Below are 21263 nucleotides of genomic sequence, written 5' to 3'. Positions count from 1 at the left end.
TGTAAAATGTTCCAATTAATTTACATTAATGATTCATTAGGTGGCTATCAAGAAATGACAGGAATTGGAGATTTTTGAAAGGATTTATTTAGCCAGATTTCCTGGTAACTAGTTTTTAATTCCTTCCAAGAAGACATTATTTCCTTGTTAACATGTTAACGTTTGTGTAAGAACTTTATACGTGCCGATAGCATCATCTGAAGTTGTGTTTAGAGAGCAAAACCTTTCAGAAGCAAATAATAGTGTCTCTTTGGGAACTGAATGTCAGATCTGTTGTGCAGCAGGTTCTCATCCCTGGTCTCTTTTCCCAACAACTCAACACCTGCTGTGAGATATTTGAGAAATGTTAAGAGTATTAAAAAATACATCTAAAATAACAATTATTAATAACCACCTGTCAGAAATTAACTATATCGATATTTATTATTTTTTGAACGAAGCATGGTGGTTTTGTTTCTTTCTTAGTATTTCTAAGGTTTTCTTTCCCAGCAGTGTTTCTTGTTATAAAAGTGGATTAAGAGGTCCAGGAGAGTTCTGTTCAGTTTGGTGCATTTTATGTGACATTAGAAAACAAAAAAAGGCTGCATTAATAAGAGTGCAGATAGTAGCTCAAGGAAAGTGACTTTTTTCCCCTTTATTTGGCACGTATGAGACTGCATCATATTGTCCAGATCCATTTTGAGGCTTCCCAGTGCAAGGAAAACTGATGGACCAGAGCAGAGAGCAGAAGGTGACGAGGGGCTGCAGGACATGATGAATTGGGAGGGAGTGGAAGAGCCGGGAATGTTTCAGGCTGCTGAATAAGAGGCTTTTTGGAAGGATCTTGTCCACATCTTCAGCTTCTTAGTGGGATGGTGTAGAGAAAATGGAGGTAGAATCTACTTTGAGCTTCATGGATGAGAGGCAGTTGCCTCAAGCTGGCTGAAGGAAAGTTCTGTCTGGATATTGGGGAGAAAGCAACAAACAACAAAAAGCAAAGCAACATACCATGAATGTGATCAAACAGTAAAATGATGGAGGGGAGAGGTCTGCAATATCTCTAAGGATGGAGATTTGATCTTGACTGGATGAAGCCTTCAGCAACCTGGCCTGATGTTGAGGTTGTCTTTGCTTTTAATGGGGCATTTAAAGCAGATGACCTCAAGAAGTCTAGTCCAAGCTAAATTATTCAGTGATTCTGAATTTCCATTCTTCATGCACTAAGGTGTGGTGGGCATAAAGATCTCTTCTTATTTAGGAAAAAAATCCACTAATGTGTTCCTTTTCTGTGTTTTACTTTGAGGAAAGGTGGCTTAAATTAATTATGCACTCCCAATGACACACACTTTATTATTTAATATGGAGATGGTATTTGCATGTAACCTGCACAAAATGTCCTAAATTCCTTCGTGGATTATAAGAGAACTGCTTGTGAAAATTGGAGATATTTGCTCTACAGAGTGTTCATCTCAAAGGCTCGAAAAGGATGGAAATATTTCAGGAATATTATTTTAGCAGGTTATTGGGTCTCCTGGAAGATTGTGGAGTGCACTGTCTTAAAAGCATCTAAGAAGCAAAATGTGATTCAGGATTCACTGAGAGGTGTCAGATGTGCTGTTTGAGATTTGCTGTGGATGTGGAGAACCTGACACCTATGGTTATAAGGAAGAAGAGAAATGGAACACATGCGGAAAAACAGATTATGTTGTTATCAGTGAAACATGGAAATTGCAATAGTGCTGTATGGATGATGTTTGGATTGAGAAAAGAGGTTTGCTACAAGTACAACATAAGTTGGCTAGTAGAAATCATCCTCTCTAGTAATGTGTGCTTTCCATCTGTGTTCAGGACTAGTTTTTGTGGTCATTTAAACAAATATAAAAGAAAACAAAAAAAGAACCGTGAGCATTAATGTTTCTTTGAATGGTAACGTATTTAGAACAGAACAAACAAAAGAACCCAAAGAAAACCAAACAAACTAAAACCAAACCAAACAAAACCAAATCAAACCAAACAAAACCAAACCAAAGAAAACAAAACCAAAAAAACCCCATTAACAACAACATTGGACTAAGGAAACACTGAAAATAATTGGAAACATTCAGTTGATTATTTTTAGAATTTTTTCCTGATGATATAGTTTGCTGAGATAGTTCATGTGATGCCATTTCAGTCTTTTGCTATTTGTGGCAAAAATGGTGAGATCCAGAGCTGTCAATGGGGCAGCTGATGGCTCTTTAGCATCGTTTGTGCCCCATTGTCCCTGTCCTCCCCCAGGACACAGTGGCTTCTCAGTTCGGAACTCCTGGTCCATAGACATCAGCCCAGGAGGTGCCCAGGACCAGAGAAGCTTCTGGACCAGCTTCTGATGACCAGGGCCAGATTCAACTGGGCTGTAAAATGGGTCCCCCAATGAATTCCCTCTTGGAGCACTCTGGGAGGAGTGGGGCTGTGGATTTTTTTCTGGAAATCTTCTTGAGTGAGCCCTTGCCCACCTTGGGCAAGCAATTATTTCTGTGAGGACTCCTTGAGTGAAAGCAGCTGTTTCTTTTTGTGTCTACATGCTGCGGAGGAGGTTGGTTTCCTCTCCCAAGTATCAAGTGATAGGACAAGAGGAAACGGCCTCAATTTGTGCCAGGGGAGGTTGACGTTGGATCTTGGTAACAATTTCTTCCCCAAAGGGCTGTTGGGCATTGGAACAGGCTGCCCAGGGCAGTGATGGAGTCACCATCCCTGGAGGGGTTTAAAAGGCATTTAGACAAGGTTCTTAGAGACATGGTTTAGTGCTAGAGTTGGTTTACGGTTGGACTCAATGATCCTGAGAGTCTCTTCCAACTGAAAGGATTCTATAATTCTATGGTTCCATGATCCTCATTCTTGCGTGGTTGTACGGAAATGTTGTTCCCAACTGATATCGAACCTGCAGTTTATTAAATGTTGCCGGACTGCTGAATAATTTTGGGTAAACCCCATTTCCAGTTGGTTTTCCACTAAACAGATCTGGTCAGAATAAAGTCTGTTTGGAGCTTATTGCCGGCCTAAATTGACTTCTGGGCTGCCTCTGTGACACTATTATTGAATTAAATACACTGTTGTGAAGATGAATGTAAAGTTGATTAGTGAAAATCCCAGTGCTTATGAACTAAAGTGTGCCAATCAGCTCTATTCTTTAAAGTATTATGGTTTGATGGAAAAGCACAGCTATATCGATATGCATAAGCCCAGCTCCTGGAGAAGTCGTTTCTGATTTAGATGCTTCTAAAACACAGACCCTGGAAGACACATGTGAGATATTATTCCAGATTCTGGGTAATGATGCATTTATTTCTGTGGAGTCCATAGAAACAATATGGTATCTAATTAAAATACTTCTATTTCTCCTTTTTATTTAATAATGAGTCTTCATAAATTTCATGATGTTGTGTTTGTTACTATTTAACTGCTACGGATTCAGTTAAGTTATAGATTTCTCAGAGCTTGATCCTCTATGTATAGTAATGAGTTATCTTTTCCGTGCATGGAGTTAGTTGGAAGTTTTACTGAGAAACAAGATCTTTATAAAAGCTTTGTCCCACTAAATGAAAGAAAATATATTCACCTGCAATCAGAATTTAGCTTGGAATAAGTTCGTTTGAGCCTGTTCTGATTTGTAATAAATGGATACAATTTTCTACATTAAAGGCAGGTGTTGGTTATGTATCATATCCCCAAATCCTGATTTACATTTTAATACGCTGGGTTGTATTTTTTCGAATTAATTGCTTCATTTGGCTTGCGCTTGTTGATTGCTCTTGGATATTAAAAGAAATAGACTAGTCATAATGTTATCAAAATGTTGTGAAAATTAAAATGGTTCATTAACAAAAATCCAAGGTGCTTTACAATAGGTGTGATTATTAGAATACAGAATGCTTAAACTTTTTCAGATCTGCCTCTTATATACCTGTTTCTTCGTTTATTTTCTTTTAAAGCTGAAATAAGAAGTGCGTGGCTTACAGAGCATTTTTAGACAATATACAATTATGAAACTGATTAGTATGATTGCAGCAAAAGGTTACTGAATTACACAGTGTTATTAATGTGCCTCTAAGTGGTAGCAGGTGATTATTTCTTTTGTATTTGTTACCTTGAAATACAAAGGGAGAAAAACAACTCAAATATAATCTAACGATGACATAAACCTCATCATATCGCATATGTTTCTACACTAATAGGGTAGAATCTATGCGGTCTAGCTCTCAATATTTGGTAATAAGTTTGATATATAAAGTACACAAGTGTTTATCAGTGATCATAATTTAACAATGAAAATATCAGCAATAGAAAACAGTCTTCGAAAATCAATTTTTTTTCTGGTGGAGCAAAAATATTTTCCTAACCAGTCAGCTATTTCTGCAATTAAAGATGTTTTTAGACTGTTTTCCTGTAGTGTTCTCTTTTTAACCTTTTCCTCATTTAAAAACAAACACAAATATCTTGCAAATGCCTTTAGAAAGAGACTTTTAAAAGATGCACTTCAGAATGGGAATCAGAGGTACTTCACATTTTTATCCAAGTGTAATTGTCTAATAATGATCATTTCTTCATTTATTTTCATGTTATATTAAGGTAATATAGTAGCATTTTAACAGGCTTCTGATAAAATACTCAAAATGAAGGAATTAGTTAACAGAGAATACTCCACTTTCTCCTCAGTTATAAGTAACTTGCACCTTTCATATGAATTTCCTGAATATTCAAGGAGGCTTCAGAAGATTCAGGAAAGAGTAACATTAGTTTGCTGCAAGATTCAATATATATGTATAATATATGAACACTACAGTAGTTTTTGTTGAATTGTTTTTACCCATATGCTTCCCAAATACTGTTTTGAACCGGTTCACAGAATCACAGAATGGACTGGGTTGGAAAAGACCTCAGAGATCATCAAGTCCAATCCTTGGTCCAACTCCAGCCCATTGACTAGATCCTGGCACTAAGTGCCATGGCCAATCTCAGTTTCAAAACCTCCAGGGCCGGTGAGTCCAGCACCTCCCTGGGCAGCCATTCCAATGCCTGACCACTCTCTCTGCACAGAATTGCTTTCTAATCTCCAGCCTGAATTTCCCCTGGCAGAGTTGAAGCCCATGGCCCCTTGTCCTATTGCTGATGCCTGGGAGAAGAGCCCAATCCCCACCTGGCTAGAACTGCCCTTCAGGTAGTTCTAGAGAGTGCTGAGCTCACCTCTGAGCCTCCTCTTCCCCAGACTAAACAAGTCCAGCTCCCTCAGCCTCTCCCCATAGGGCTTGTGTTCAAGTCCCTTCACCAGTTTTGTTGTGTTGCTCTCAGCAGAAGTCTTTTATAACAATAGGTTGTGTGTTATTTTTAATATTATTTACGTGTTGAGATTTTAGAGCAACCAGATACTTTCGTAATATTGATTTTTTCGGGAATCTGAAGAGAAGCTACCAAATTCATATATACTGAGCAGAAAGAAAAATCACTAAAAGAGAACTGGTCTTCTTTTTAACAAAACCAGGACAGGAGGATGATCCCCAGTGCTTCCCAGCTCTGATAAAATAAGGAATGCCACTTAACAGTATAACCGACTCTGCTGTTGTTTATTTCTCAGCTTCATGGTAGACGGTTTTACTTATTGTATATGAAAGACTAACAACCCCATGAAGCCGCTGAAACAAGAGACGCTTAAAAAATACCAAAGACCTGTGTGCTCTCCTAATTTTTCCTAATTTAAATGTATACTGAATTTTTCCTAATTTCTCCTAATTTTTTTTTTTTTGTTTAGAACAAAATTATCTTAGACCCGATGACGTTCAGTGAGGCCCGTTTCAGGCCGTCCCTGGAGGAGCGGCTGGAGAGCATCATCAGCGGCGCGGCGCTCATGGCTGATTCCTCATGCACTCGTGACGATCGCCGCGAGAGAATCGTGGCCGAATGCAATGCCGTGAGACAGGCCCTGCAGGACCTGCTCAGCGAGTACATGAACAACGTAAGTCGTTCTCTCTTATTCCTGCCTTCTTTTTCAGTGAATGGTTCATCCTCGCTCAGCCTAACGTTACGACTTGACCCAAAACGCTAATGTGTCTTTATACCTGGAGGAAATATGACGCTATTTGAATTATTTAGCTTGGTAATGGTAGTGCTGTTTGAATTATTGAACTTTTTAATGGTAATTGTTTTTGAATTATTTAGCTTTTTAATTTATTGCAAACACTTGAGAGAAGTTGGGTACATTCAGAAGCTCATGGGAGGTGAACTCCATGCTCCCCATAGCTTTGGGATTAAACTTTCTTCTTACGTAATTAACAGCCAACAAGTATTCCTTTTGAGGTAAAATACTCTTTTTAATGAAAACTAATGGCAAGCAATGTAAGTGGAAAATGGCCTAAGAATTATTTTCTTAATGAAAGTGAATACAGTTAATTTCCAACACGATTTCCACTGTGTCTTAGATGTCGTTGTGTTTATTAGCATATCACTCAGGTGAGATTGTGTGGGTTAAACCTCTGAAGCTCTTCACTTGCTGTTGGAGCTGTGAAATACTCAGTTGCTGTGAAATTAGTGAGTTCAGCCGCTCACACAAAGAAACATAACTGCAGTATCTTAAATAAAGCTGTGGGGGTTTCAAGAGGTGGTAAATTTTTCTACCTGTCGTGCATAACCTTTGTTCCACACAACTTAGCCCAGAAAATTCTCTCTGCTTAACATTGTGTATTAAAACTCATAAATATTGTCGCTGTGTCTTTTGGAGATGTGTGAAAAAGTCCTAAGCAACTTCAATGACCTTTTTTAAAATGGAAATGTTTGCAAACAGGTATCAAACTGAGCATCCGATGCTTGGCTGTTTCTTGCCTGTCATTGATACTGGAGTATTGGGTGGCACCTTTTGATCTTATTTTATTAGCATCATTGAAATAACACTGAAGAGACTGCTCAAGGATGAACCTTTAACATTGTTATTTTCGTTGGTATTGTTATAGTTAGTTGGTAGAGTATCACTAGTGCAAAACTTCACTCCTTCTATTCAGTCATTTTATTGTGTAGTTCAAAATTAACTATTACATTTTTTTAAGGTATTATTCCAATACTAGAGTCAGCTCAAGGCGTAGCTGTTTCTGATGGTGCACAATTTAAAAGTGTGTATTATTTGCTTTTTGATTTTTCTGAAGTGATAGTTGAAAGGTTTTTGTACCGTGAATGAAAGCAAAGTCTGTGCTGTTGTGTTATGCATTAGAAATTATCAAGAGAGCATTAAATCACAGGTGATGAGACTGGTGGAAGAGGACTTGCTGGATTGCTTCTTACATAATCTTGCTTTGTAGAACTATTACTATCAGCTGAAATCTTCAAAGGTGTTTCAAAAACACTTGGAGAACTAGTGGATTTTAGCTTCTTATTTTATTGTGGTGCCTCTTCTTAAGTACACAGGTTTTTGGTAACGATGCCATTTGTCCTCAGACCAGAAACATTCCTATTTTATTTCTGACCACATTTGCAGAGAAAGGAGAGTTTTAAATGACCATAGGCATTTATGACCACACTGGTCATGGCTAATAGAGCTTCATCATTTTTACCTAAACACATAATGGTGTGAGCATCTGTTTTTATGGTTACCATTGTATGTCTACTCTTTCATATAGTCTGAGCTGCACAATTCCGATCAATTTTGTTGTTTCCTGCTTTGTATTGGAAGGTAAACACTTTAATCTGTTTTTTTTACAGCTATTTAGTAAACTTTATAAGAACTGAATGTATACTGAAGCTACATAAAGTAAAGTACTTCTGATTCGAACACATCTGGAATGGTAGAATTTGAGAACCATGTTGCATTAAATGTTGCTCAGAAGCATTTGGATTTACCATGGGTCTTGTGTTGTATCTGTCAGCCCCATGTCCACGTTATGGATGTTCTAGGGAAGAACCCAAGACCAGACTCCTACCTTTATCAAAATGTTTGAGCTTCAGTTGCTTAAACTCCTGTTATAATTAACAGAGATCAGTATCAATACTGGAGATGAGATCAATACTGCCAAGGGAACCTGAAGAGCCATTTGGATGAGTCAGTGTTATAAACTAATATGGGATAAGTCAGATAACTCTAGACACCTCTGACTATGTTAACTAAATCCCCATTAAGTAGGATATAAGATTAAATACCTGGCTTGGAGGCAGCTCGGTTTAAGCATCTGTCTAGAGACTGAATTTCACTCATTTATTTGCCGTGGGAGAAATTTCTTCTGATTTTACCATTTCGACCTCTGGGGATGGATTTTCTTGGTTTGCAGAAATGCTACACATGTTCATTCTGACAAAGGATTTCACTTGGAAAGATTTTTAGAAGCTTTGATAAGTTTCGAAAGGGTAAAACTGAAAAGCGTGTAGCAAACGTGACATGTTTATAGGTCTGATGAAACGTTGACTGGACTGTCACAGCACGTTAGCTTTGAGATGACTTGGTGAAGATGGACATCTTTAGCATCTTCTGCCCATATTGCCTTAAACCAGCAACCTTGCTCTTGCTTTAAAGCTTTGAAATTAGTTGGATATTAATGTGGGTTTTGGTTTTTTTGCTGTTTGATATCTGGGAAATGATGGACCATTTTTTGGCACACTGCTCGCCATGAGACACAAAGAACATAGAACAAATTAAATATATTTTTTGATCTTATTTAAAGTATACAGACAATGAAGTGTGGAGTATTGGCAATGTACTGTACAGTCAATATTAGTTCAGTCCTTCTCCGGCTCAAAATCGTTTCACTCCAGTTATCTAATTATATGATTTGGGTTCAGAGGGGTATTTCTTTTTATATACATTTCTATTTTTTGATTGTTAAGTAGATTCCATATTCCCTTTTATCTATTGGATATTTGCACTGCCAAGTCCCATGTAAATCAGTTGTGGTTTATGGTCTGTCTTGTATTAAATTCTCATAGAAGCTAAGTAAAATATCGAGCGCAAGAGAACATACTCAGAATGGAGACGTTGTTCCTGAAGCTTCACTGATCTTTTTCCCCGGTGAATGGGCATGAATGGGAAACGGGGAGGTTTCCAGGCAGCTGTATGAAATACAAGGTTGGCTACACAATTCTGTGTATTTTCTAGCGTAGCAAATGCTGAATGTGACACAAGGAATAAAAAGGGTTTTCCCAGGTTTTGTGTGCAAGAAAAAGGAAATCGCTTCCAGCTGAACAATGTAAGAACTTCTACCTTTCAAGTAGTATAAGATGTATTAAAAGAACCCCTCCTCTACTTGCAGACCACCCCCTTGCGCATCCCTTTCTTAGAAAGTTCCCTGCGGAGACGCACGTGTCTTATCTTCTGTGCTCCTGCCAGGCTTTTCAAGTACATCTATCGTACCTCATGGTGTATTCTCTGCACCTGAGATCTGTTTTGTCACTAGTTGTTTGATCAGACTTCACTGGATCAATACGTTCTGCTACGTAAGAAGGGAAAATTTAATACACGCGACAATGTTGTTTTTCCCATTTGCCTACCCGCTTTTTATGGATCCATCACAGACTAACAAGGGGATAATGATGTTCTTACAATTAGATACATGCCAGGAGTAAAATCTCTCTGTGTATTATCCGGAGTTTTACTGGGGAAAGTTAAAGCTGGTTTGCAATTCAGAGAAGTAGACAGAGAGATGCTGCAGATAATTTTATCATTTGGTGACAAGAGAACAGATTTCAATGCAGATGGATAACAAATAATGTTGCTTTTGCAGTTGTGTTGTTTTCTGTTGTAAAGGTTTTAGGAAAAGTGACAGGAATGTATTTCAAGGATTGTGAAAAAACATGGTTGGAGAGGTGTGTTTTGGTTCCACCTTCCTTCTCAGATAATGCTGAGTTCTTCCATTTCCTATATGTCAAGTAATATTGTTTTATCTGAGTTGTCTTCACAAATATTCAGAGTTCTGGTCCCAGTTCAGAGGTTATTTAAGCAATAATTGCTATGGGAGGTTTATAAGTTATTATTGCTGCAAGAAAACTAGTCCTTAGGATCTTTACCCATTCTATGAATAATTATGCATTTGTATATTATATATTGCATTGACTGGAGTCTCACAGTACATAAACCCTCTGCAAGAACTTTTATCGAGATATCAACAGTTTCATCAGTGTTTGTATATCTGGTAATACGTATTAGTTTCATTTGTGTTATCAGTAACTGTCATAATATTTTCTCAGCATGGTGTCTATTATTTCTATGCTGAATTCAACTGAACTTTAAAACCTTTTATTTCTGGGAAGGAAGGGCAGGAGAATTCAGTCATATGACGTTTGGTTTTCTATCTCTCACAGAAAATTGCTGGGGATTTTTCAGACTCTTATGTACGTGCGATAAATCTCATAATATATTTCAAAATAAAATTACATTTCTAGACTTCTACCCTACAGTGAAGAACTAAATACAACTCCACAGAAGCTCTTCATACAGTCGCTTTCCATTTGTCCAAATGCAAAAGGAAAATCATGTAAAGGATGGTTAGCTCTGATTGTGGTCTAGTTTCCTGCTGCTTTACTCTCGTGGATCCTTCATGATTTGTATTGCAGGCTGGCAGGGAACAAAAATCCCTGAAACCTGGCACTTCCAGCTTCCAAACTCCGACGCTTAGATTAGAAATATGCTGCCAAACATATATAACCCAATGCTGAGTGGCCTTTCTAGCAAGCATCAGGGTGCTGCTGTGTTGATTTCTGATCAAGAAAGGAAGAAAATTATATCTTTGGAAAAATACACTTAAAAAAGGATGATTTGAATTCCCTCAGACATCATTGGTTTCAATGCCAAGCAGAGACAAACTGAATGTTGGGTGGCTGGAGTGTATCAAGGAGAAATTTGGAAAGCAGTTGCCAAGTGAATAAGCCACGACTGTTCAAGACCTCTGGTTCCTGCCTTGGCATTAATTCAAGTTCACATTGGAAGAGGCGTTTCCTATCTAGTTCAAATACATGGTTTTGCTTTCAAACCTTTGAGCTCATCATTATGCCAACCTTCATTCTCACACCTTCCATCTCCTCTCCCCCAGTTCTCCTGCTCCCAGCCATTGCCATTGTTTCAGAACATCTCGTGTGTGTGTTTTGTTATTTATTTATTGGATTTTTATTTTTTTTTTAATTGTAATTGGGGTCCGGGGACAGGGAATATTTCTCTGTATCCCAGTGGAATGAACAGTCCGTCATTTGAAGTCCTTGTATTACAACAGATGATTTAACATATAGACATGAGGATGAGAGCACTGCAGATTAGGCTTGTTTTGTTTTGCTTTGTTGATATTTTACTGATAATACCATAGGAATAACATTGCTTACTGTTTTTTATTTGTAATCTTTTTCTCTGAAGTTACTACCCATCCCTGATGTCTCTTCACTGTAGGTGAGATGTTATAGGCTCTAATTCTTGTTTCTTACAGAGAGGAAAATGTCATATCTTGAAAATGCAAAATATAAGAACACAAGAAAACACAAGTCTACGGGCAGCTTTGCTTCACAAATATATCAATAAAAAAAATCAAATTGCTCCAAGTAAAATTATAGTGTTGCAATACGTGAGAATGAAGCATCCTTAACAGGCAGCTGAAGTTATAGTACTTGATTTGAGAACGAAAAACATGATAGCAAATGAAAATCCATAAACTCTCAAGAGACTGTCAGCTTCCATATTGAACAGCTTCATCTAAATTCATATTTAAGAGAAAAGTAATAATTTTCATGTCATTTCTGGTGCTGACTTGCAGAAGGTTAATCTGGGCAACAGTAAATTCCAGTTATGAGACAGAGAAATGGCGGAATCTGTGTTGAGATGAATGATCAGGGATGAGCGACAGGATCAGCTCACTTATGACCAGCTCAGCAGGACCATTGGTACCATTGTTGAGTTCCCAGCTTTCTGAGTTATTTTAGAAAGAAAATGGCTTGTTTAAAGCTTCCTACTCAACTTCAAGCTGGAGATAATCTATTTTACTAGTCACTTTGCTCTTTTAGAGTTATATGAGCAGTTTTGTCTTTCCTAACTTGGAAGACACAAGGAGAAACACAGGAGTTATGACTGGAGGAATAGGATGTGTTCCCAAATGGGCAGATGTTTTACGATGTGTCACAGCATTGCTTCTCAGGCAGGTTACTATTGCACAAGTGAGTTTTGATTTCTTTGTTCATATATATATATTTAAGTCTGTGTTTGATGTTTCTTAGCAGAGCCAGAGAACCATGCTGATATTTTCCATGAGAAACAAATAGAAAAGCTCTGTGAGAAACTAGGACTTTATGGCTTGGAAATGACAAATATGCCAACAATTTATCTTGACTTCAGATTCTGGTGGTTATAAATTTACACAGCCCCATGGTGCTTCATCTGTTTGGACCAGCGGATGTTTAAATTTACTGAATTAATATTGATGGGAGGAAATGCTGTTTCTGAACCATGGTGCTGATAGCTTCTCTATGGGGGTGTCCACTGGAAACTGTCTTTTAGGTGCTTCATTTAAGCTCTTTGTCTTTAAAGGCAGATCATGGTATGTCATGAGAAAAGCTTTGTCTTTCTTGTTAAAATGTGTATAAATCACACGAGGATTTTGGAATCTAAAACTGAATTGCTATGATAGGTTGAGTGATGTTTCTGACAAGATATTCTTGACAAGAATGCCGGTAAATCCAACCAAGTGCCTGCTTGTGAGGACTTATTTTATTTTACTTTATTTTGTATCTCTAGACAACTAATTAAGCCCAGTGATTGATTTGAAGGGTTGGAAAAAAAAGGTCTAAGTCAGCCTACATTCCAATGCCTTGAAGAATTATCTTCCTTATTATCACTTTATTGTTATTTAGTTGTTAAGGAAATTGCACTTTTGAGGATCTGTTTAAATCTAGACATGCTGAGTAATATTTTGCAAAGCAAACCACCTGATGTAGATCTGATAAGAAATGATGGAGCTCCTTCTTACTACTTGTGTGTTTATCCGGTCTATTCCACTCAATATTCCTGTTGCTTTGGATACTACGATTAAGACTGTTGTTAATACCTGTAGACTCATAAAATATTTAGGAGACCTGTGAGAAATGAAGTACAAGGAAAATGGAGATGGAATAAAATTAATGAAAGATGTCAATAGAATTGACACAGTTTTGTTCACACATATGCAATACATTCTTTCTGTTATCTGGTCTAGGCTCCACTGCAATGTATTTCAAAAAGTATTAAAGATAATTGTTATACATTAATTTTCAGCTGCTATAAAACAGTTTGTAAGAAAGATTGAAAACTATATGTTTTCAGAAAATAATTATAGCTGTATATAGTAGTAAATATAACTTTGTAATGATAGTAAATTGTCGTGTAAGTTATGGGAAATTTAAAAAATATAGATTGAACAGGTTTACAATTAAAGCAGAAATAATTGTCTTCACAACCATGTTTTTCAGGTTGTGGGTGATGGGTTTTAATATTCTTCATCCTTTTTTTGCTTCTGCAGTCCCAGTATATCCTATACACGTTTAAAATTAAGACTCTGTTAAGTTTCAGTGGGATTTAGTCACAAGTTTAAATGTTTTGCCCAAGATTATTACAATAAGAGTCCCATTTCCTTGGGGTCACAAGGGCTGACAACTTCTAGACCATCAGTTCAGCCTGAGATATTTTCTCTTCCGTGTTCCTTGTGACATCCTTGTCAATTCACCTAAGAAAATCCAAGTTAATCCAACATCAGCTCACTCAACTTCTAGGAATTATATTAAATAATATATATTTCTTGGTGTCTCATATAATCTTTTAAAATCATTAATATGCCCAGTATAATCTAAATGTCTATCAGATTTATTTTTCTTAAGCTAGATATTCCGCTTTTTTCCTCTCTTTGCCTATAGAAGTGCTGGACGCCTAATCAGGAAACAGTGTGAATTCAAATGTGAATTCAAATCTTTCAGTCTCATAAAGAATTGAAATATACAGGAGAATTCTATAAATTATATATGTTTCTTTCTTTGCTGTTTATCTTGGTAGGAAGCAATGACCAGCGGTCAATCACAGACCTTAAAATGAAGTTATTTGCCCTTTATCACTCATTCGGTTTGTTCATATAATGCTTAGTCTTTCTGGGGATCTGTTACTCCAGCATGAAAATTGACATAATGTCAGTTTTAATTCATTAAAGTGCCTTGACATTTCCACATAAAAACAAATTCTGTAATAATATTGCAGTATTTGAATAATTGTGGTATCTAACTGTTGGAGGACGTGTATAATTTCTGTTTCTTTGAAGACATAGGATTTCTCTAATTTCTTCTTTAAAGACCATCTGAATCTCCTTAGCAAGTGTATTGAATATTTGCTATAACTGGGCAAATAATGAATTCCTTTGGTTTGCCTGTTGAACTGAGAGAAGAATGACATGGGACAGAATAAAGTGGACACAATGGTAATGGGATCATGTGGGATTTCATTGTGATTATTTTGTTTGTTTCTAACAAACAAGCCGAACTGCTTTCCTAGAATATGTGATATGAATTTCCTGCAAGATATAATTTGGAATAAATGATTTATTAAGTGGACTCCAAGTTCTTCAACAAGTTGCCTTCAGAAAACTTGTATTTTCTGACAAATTTATATATTATTCCTGTTTGTTCTACCTCATATACGTATGTATGCATACAAAATGCCTGGCTATACTTCTGATACTTTATTAGGGTATATGCTCATTTTCAATTCACTGGATTCAACCAAAAATAGTTCCTGTGTATATACACACACACATTGCATTTTCTTCCAGTGATTTTCATATTTTTGCTCATTTTATTTTGCATTAATTAGTTTTGTTTTGTTTTATCTAAACTGTGTTCTTCCAGAAATAATGACTTCCGCATCAGTGCTCTTAATATGCTGGAAAGCATTACCTTAATCTTTGCAAGACTTAGGCTATCTGAAAAGAATGGTGTTAAAGCTATTTGTCACCTATAGAAAAGTCCTTTATCAATCTTGTCTATCTGGTGTGATTCATAACTTCTGGAATTCTTCCTTGTACTGAAGTTAGCATTTATGGGTCATTAATTTGTTGTTTTTCTATGTCTGCAAGTCGATACCAGTATAAGAAAAGTTTTTCATGCATTTTATACCGTGCCAATAGCAATACAATTATTAGCTCTATGTTTACGTGCTTTTGGGGAAAAGATTTGACTTTCAATACTTGCATAATGCAGAGAAATAATGTGCGTTATATTATTTCAGATGCAAAGCAACGTATTCCTAAAGCTTAGAGAGTTATTGGGAATGCATCAAAATAAAATAAGCATGGACCTACTGCAATTAGGGAGCTTTCACAAATTAATGTCAAAAATCTGTGTCTCCTGGAGGCTCCACAACATTTTCTGTTCGCTTAAGGTTGTGGGGTTTTTTGATAAGCATAATGTGTCAAAATTCTGGTAATCGTGTGGCAAACCTGAAGGTAAGCAATGGAAACATAAAGGGTAAATTAACCTGCACACTTATTTCTCTGAGATATAAATCTACAGGTGAGCAGAGGAGGGAGTAGCGGTAAGGAGCTTGGGCTTTGTAGTTGTGCATCACCAATGGATGGTTGGGTGTGTTTGCCCTTCTTTAGGAAATAAATCTACATAATACCTCTTCGGCTTTTTCAAAATCTGTCACAGCCAACCGTATTAACATCACAAAATGTATTAAATCAGTTCTTAGAACTTTGTACAAGTCTTTCTTCACTTTCGTCATGATCCGAGGCTGAAACAGCTCTGCTGGAGGACAGGCTGAGAGAGCTGGGCTGTTCCGCTGGAGAAGAGAAGCTACAGGGAGACCTTTGTGCAGCCTTTCCGGACATAAAATGGGCCGATAAGAAAGATGGGGACAGACTTTTCAGCAGGGCCTGTTGTGATAGGACAAGGGGTGATGGTTTTAAACTAAAGGAGGGAGATTCAGGCTGGACATGAGGAGGAAAGTTGCCCAGAGAAGTGGTAGATGCCCCATCCCTGGAGACATCCCAAGCCAAGCTGGATGGGGCTCTGAGCAACCTGAGCTGTTGAAGATGTCCCTGCTCATGACAGGGGTGGCACTGGATGAGCTTTGACTGTCCTTTCCAACCCAAACCATTATGAGATTCTATGATTCTTTGAAAGCTGGTAGGAAGTCACACTGAAATAAGGGAAGGATAGAGGATGTGAAGTGAAATTTGGCCTATTTAGTACAATAGATCATCATTTTCATAGCCAAGGATACATTTTCCCACAGGCAAAGTTCACAACTCTTTTCATATTAGTAATGTCATTTCCAGCATTTACACTTCGATTAACAATCAAAGCTACAAAACTAGAATATTACATGTGCCTGTAAACCATTGGTTTGTGCATCCTGCACTGATTTGTATTATTTGTGGGGTTTGTTTTGTTCCATTTACACAAAGAATGTTTTTACAAATAAGAACAAGACGCTCTCAGTTAGTGTTGGAAGAATTCGGTATAATTTAGAGTCATTATCTGAAACGATGGTATTTGATGTCCAGAAGAGGGCATGCTTGCATGCCAAAAATGTGATGTGCATCACTAAAGATCTGCTGCCGATGTGGTGTAACTGTGATCAAAGAAAATGTAATAACATAGAAAATGAAGGAGTTACCTTGTTAGTAGCTATTGGAAATTTAGAAAAAAATAAAAGCCTTAAAAGGTTATATGGGGAATACATATATATTTTGTAATCAAATTAATATTAAGTGCATGATCTAGGAAATAGAAATGAGATCTGAATTTCTACTTGCATTTTTGAGAGGCATTGATGTTTTGATGCCAGTAAAGAATTTAACAGGCAAGGGGCAAAAGCCTCTCCTGCCTTTTTGGAAATTATTTCGGAGGTAAATGTGTGATGCAGAGCTCAGGAACACATAGATTGTCATACATGCTTATCTACCAATTGCTTTTTACAGTAGTCACATTTATGATAATGCAAACTGAGATTTGACCTGGGAAATTCTCTTACAGGTTAGTAAATACAGTAGAACTGCATGGACATCATGTCTTGTGGGAGCACATGTGGTTTATTTTTATGCTTTTATTTGAGAAATGAAAAAGAGAAAAAACATCTCTACCGTAACCGGTTCCCTAAAACTTCCTTAGTCAAATAGTAGGAGAGAGAGAGAATAGTTTAATTACTTTTAAGATGACTGAGCTAGAGGAAAAAGCAATTTTCATTTTTATTTGGATCCTCTTTTGAATTTTAAGAATTGATCCAATTTTAATAACATTTAATGACATTTGGAAACTTTGTCGGAACCCTTTCTTCACACAGATATTTCAACTGTTTTAATATATTTTAGCATGCATTTGGCTTCAAGAATGAGATGATAAAACATTTTGTGAAATTAATTTGTCCATAGTAAAGCTTTAGCTTATCTGCATTATAAAGTAAGCTACAATTAAGTTTAGGGTGGCATATTGACCACGCATTTTCACAATACATGTGTTACGTATTAGATTAATTGACTGCCACGTTGACCAATTATTTCCTTTTTTTAAGTGATTATTAAAATCAAAACAGCACTAGGGGGTGACAACCCACATGGGTGCATTATAATTGTAATTAAGCATTAGCATTGCAATGAAATTTATGCGTTTCAATGTAGAATCTGATATCCTCAAAATAAAATTCTGTAGCTTCAAGTGGGGAATGACTGAGCTCTGACATAATCTAAAATACCTTGGGGCACGATGTGTAGTAATGTAGTTACTATAAGGCTGTCAAGCACGTTGCCAGATAGTGTTCGAATCCTGGGATCAGATAAATTCGATTTTAATTGAGTTTTAAGTGTAAGCTGAAGAAGCAGATAAGGTAGAACTCACCAGAGACATATTAACGTAATGAAACCTTTGGTTCTCTTAAAGCCATTGTATTAAACACCACACAACCTCTTGTTTAAGAGAGACAGAGTGGTGGAGATTGATGGTTAAGATGAACAGTGGGATCTGACTTAATCATAGGAAAATGTCCTAAAATAATAACACCTGGAGCACCATCAACCAAAGAAAAAATTGCATTGTTTGTATTATATTAGAGCATTTTGAAGAGAAAAGTAAGGAAATCAACAGCCCAAACCTGAGTTGTCCCAAGCTGGTGGGACCTTTCACCCAGGGCATTTCCTGAGGTCATTGAATGGTGTTTTTTCCTTCTTATAGAGTAGATGACCCTTTGAGGTCCTTCCAATCCCTAACATTCTGTGATTCTGTGAGAAGACAAGCTTCTGCAATATGAAATGGCCAGAGCACTTGTCTCTGTATTTCTTTTCTCTATGGACGACCTTGTGATGCTTTTGCTTAGTGGAATTTTTATGTTTTATTGCAAACATGACCTTTTTTCTGGTAAGTGCCTTTTATCTCCCATATAGGCACATTCAGATGGTGAACATTTTTAAAAAATTCCAGAATTAAAGTGCTTGAACTCATTTGTCATTCCATTATTTAATCTTTAAATACATTTGTTATAATTTTAAGCAGAACAATAACCACTAAAGGCCTTGTGATGCAAACTTTAATGTAATTTATTACGTAAATAAAAAGAGGGGTCTATGGCATGAATAAGACTTCATAATTGTAGGAAAAAAGAAGAATTTTTTATTGTGTTTTCTTTTTTTAAAAATTTTGAACATAAATAAGAAACAAACAAACCCAAAAGAAACTGAACCAAAACAACTACAAAACCCCAAACCAACCAACCAACCAACCAAACCAAAAAAAACCAACCAAACAGAAACCGGGGAAAAAGAGCCATAAAGTGAGAGAAGCAATTGTTTGTTGTTGAGGTCAGTCATAAATACATTAGTTCATTACAAAATTACTCTCTGACTGGGTAGGTTAGGAGAAACTCATGCAGTATTTTTGATTTCTCTGTATCAGATGAGGACTATAGAGCCAAATCCCATGGATGTCAGTGAAGAGTCGTTCACTGTTATACAAATGCATAAAGGATTCAATCAGAATATGAAATGCCTGGTTTCCATTATATAGATATGCCCAGGAAAGGCAGTAAAGCTAACTCACAAAATTTCAAGCTTAATTATATACATTGTTTGATTTGGGTCTCGGGTTTTATGAGGGCCAGTTCATCATGATGTGTTCTGCGTGGATACCTATCACCCCATTAATCCAAATGTTCAACTGCAAGCATTTTTTTCAGTATGCATTTAAATTAAAGTGATGAAATCAGATGTTTAAAAAAACGAAGCGTAAAGAAGTGAATGTTTTGGAATTTCATATCATAGTTGAATCAGTGAGATAATTTGCTTTATTGTCAGAAATTATTGAGGAACTTTGTTTTAAGGAAATCTGCCCTCACCTTTGATGAACATAAATTTTCTCTCCTTTCAGTGTAAATATATAAATAAGTGAATGAGTAAATAAAAGGTATGCCTGATTGTAAGTTCATAAGGCTAGACTAGATCTACATCCAGCCATTTGTATGTACCAGACAATAAAACTTGAAGGCTCATTAGCTTGGAATGACCCAACCGTGTTTTATGCGTAGGGGTCATTTCTTTACTAATGAGGTACTAAGCCAGATGGTAACCCCATAGTAGTCTGAGCGCATTAATGTGAGATTTTTAGGCAAATTGCTTTTATTTTTATTGATTTTTATTTTATTTTCTTCTTTTTTTACAAAGAGGAGCTAGAGGGACACCACTGTGTAAAACAAAGTATTTTGCCCTAAAAGATAAATGACTAAGGTGACTGTGTTCTTCTTGGGGGTTTATCTCAATTTCTCATATTTTGGCTGTTTTCTCATGATCAGAGTCTGTTAGATGCCGTCCTCCCTGGAAACTGTTTCGGGTAGAAAGTTCTTTTGACCGTCTTTATCTATATTAGATTTTGTTTCAATAGATAATTAATCAAACCCATTCTTATTGCTTCATATCTGGGTATGTATAAAATATTTATGTGGAAAAATGCAAAAGAAGAATGGTTCTGCACAGATGACAGTGCATGAATAATATTTGCTTTTTAATGTCTGTTTTCTGATGGGATGTTTGCTTGTCTTCATGAATTTAAGATTCAAGTGATTAGGGTGAAGAATGGTTGCTTGTTTGGGCCCAGATTCATATCTTTGAGGCTTGTAAGTGAGGAACCAGGTCGTTTTAGATTCCTCCAACTCAACTGAAAGAGCTTGATACCTTCAAAACACACATTGTATTTAAGTGGCATGGATTATTGCCTGGGGATGTGTTTCTCTCACCATTGACTAATTCATACACAAGGTAAGTTTGGAAATGACAGAAATTTATGAACAACATCATCAACGTTACAGTTCTGAAAGTGCGTTTCGAACAAATTCTGCAAAGGAACAGCCATGGTCCTTTCAGCAATCCTGTATTTGAATGAAATTTTGGTGTAGCAAATTGTTAGCGTCTCTTACTGTGAATAAATTCATACGGGGATTGGCTCATATCTTATGGGAGTTTGTGGCAATGATGTTAGATAATTTTATATAGGTTCTTAGCTTTAAAGAAGGCAGGTACATTTGGGGGTATAAGAACATAAAAAGGCTGAGAATAAGGCTTTACCTGGCCTATTGTATGATCTCTGATAATGGTCACGGGGGATGATGAAAGAAGAGTATGAGAAACTAACAAACATTGCGATTGGTCTTTGCAAAATTTATTATCTTAGCCTCTAGCAATTTATGGTTCAGGGAGTTCTTGAACCAAAGGTGATATTTATTGTTTAAAAATGAATACTCTAGGATCCTTACTTACACAGCCTGTAGAACATTAATATTTGAAGGGATTTACACAGCTCTCTAGAATAGCTATTTTGCATCATTTTGATCCTTTTTTTTCTCTTTTAAACCTTTTTTTCCCTCTTGAATTTTGCAAGATATTCAGTTCAGGATGAATTAGGAAGGGGAGAAACTGAGTCAGTCAGTAAAGATGTTAAAACTACTACACTTTGGTAATTATATTTGTAGATATCTCAAAACATTTCTGAACCACATTTCATAGACATTATCAACTTTAATTCGATGTCGTTTACATTTCCAGCACCGAAACAAAACCAAACATGCTGCATCTTGTCTTTTAAATGTATCAAGCCTAATACACTAGATTTTCTTGTTTTATTTGCTAAAATAGCCATGACGATATGGAGTGGGCGATGATCAGGAACCCTGTAATTTTGTTATGCATTTCTTGAACAAGCCTTTTGGGAAGAAAACCTGATACAAAAATGGGCTTTTGTCTAAGCAGTCAAAGTCAGAATCAGGGCCAAAAAATGCATAGGACAACTTTCTCCTGAGAGGA

The 21263-nt window shown here is 36.6% G+C and overlaps 1 protein-coding gene across 3 annotated transcripts in view; it reads left to right on the top strand.

Moving 5' to 3' along the window:
- Positions 1 to 21263, top strand: part of CTNNA2 (catenin alpha 2) — a gene marked incomplete at both ends in the record, with an annotated part of 482028 nt that overhangs the window by 127713 nt on the left and 333052 nt on the right. For all 3 annotated transcript variants that reach the window (XM_080343717.1, XM_080343716.1, XM_080343715.1), the window contains one exon: positions 5765 to 5968. In XM_080343717.1, the coding sequence (XP_080199843.1) occupies positions 5765 to 5968 (204 nt within the window). The remainder of the gene's footprint in view (positions 1 to 5764; positions 5969 to 21263) is intronic.

The sequence above is a fragment of the Nesoenas mayeri genome, assembly GCF_963082525.1.
Source record: "Nesoenas mayeri genome assembly, chromosome: 4".
In the NCBI taxonomy this organism is placed as follows: Eukaryota; Metazoa; Chordata; class Aves; order Columbiformes; family Columbidae; genus Nesoenas; species Nesoenas mayeri.
The sequence above is the reverse complement of the archived record's forward strand: the minus strand, read 5'-3'. Positions and strand labels throughout refer to the sequence as shown.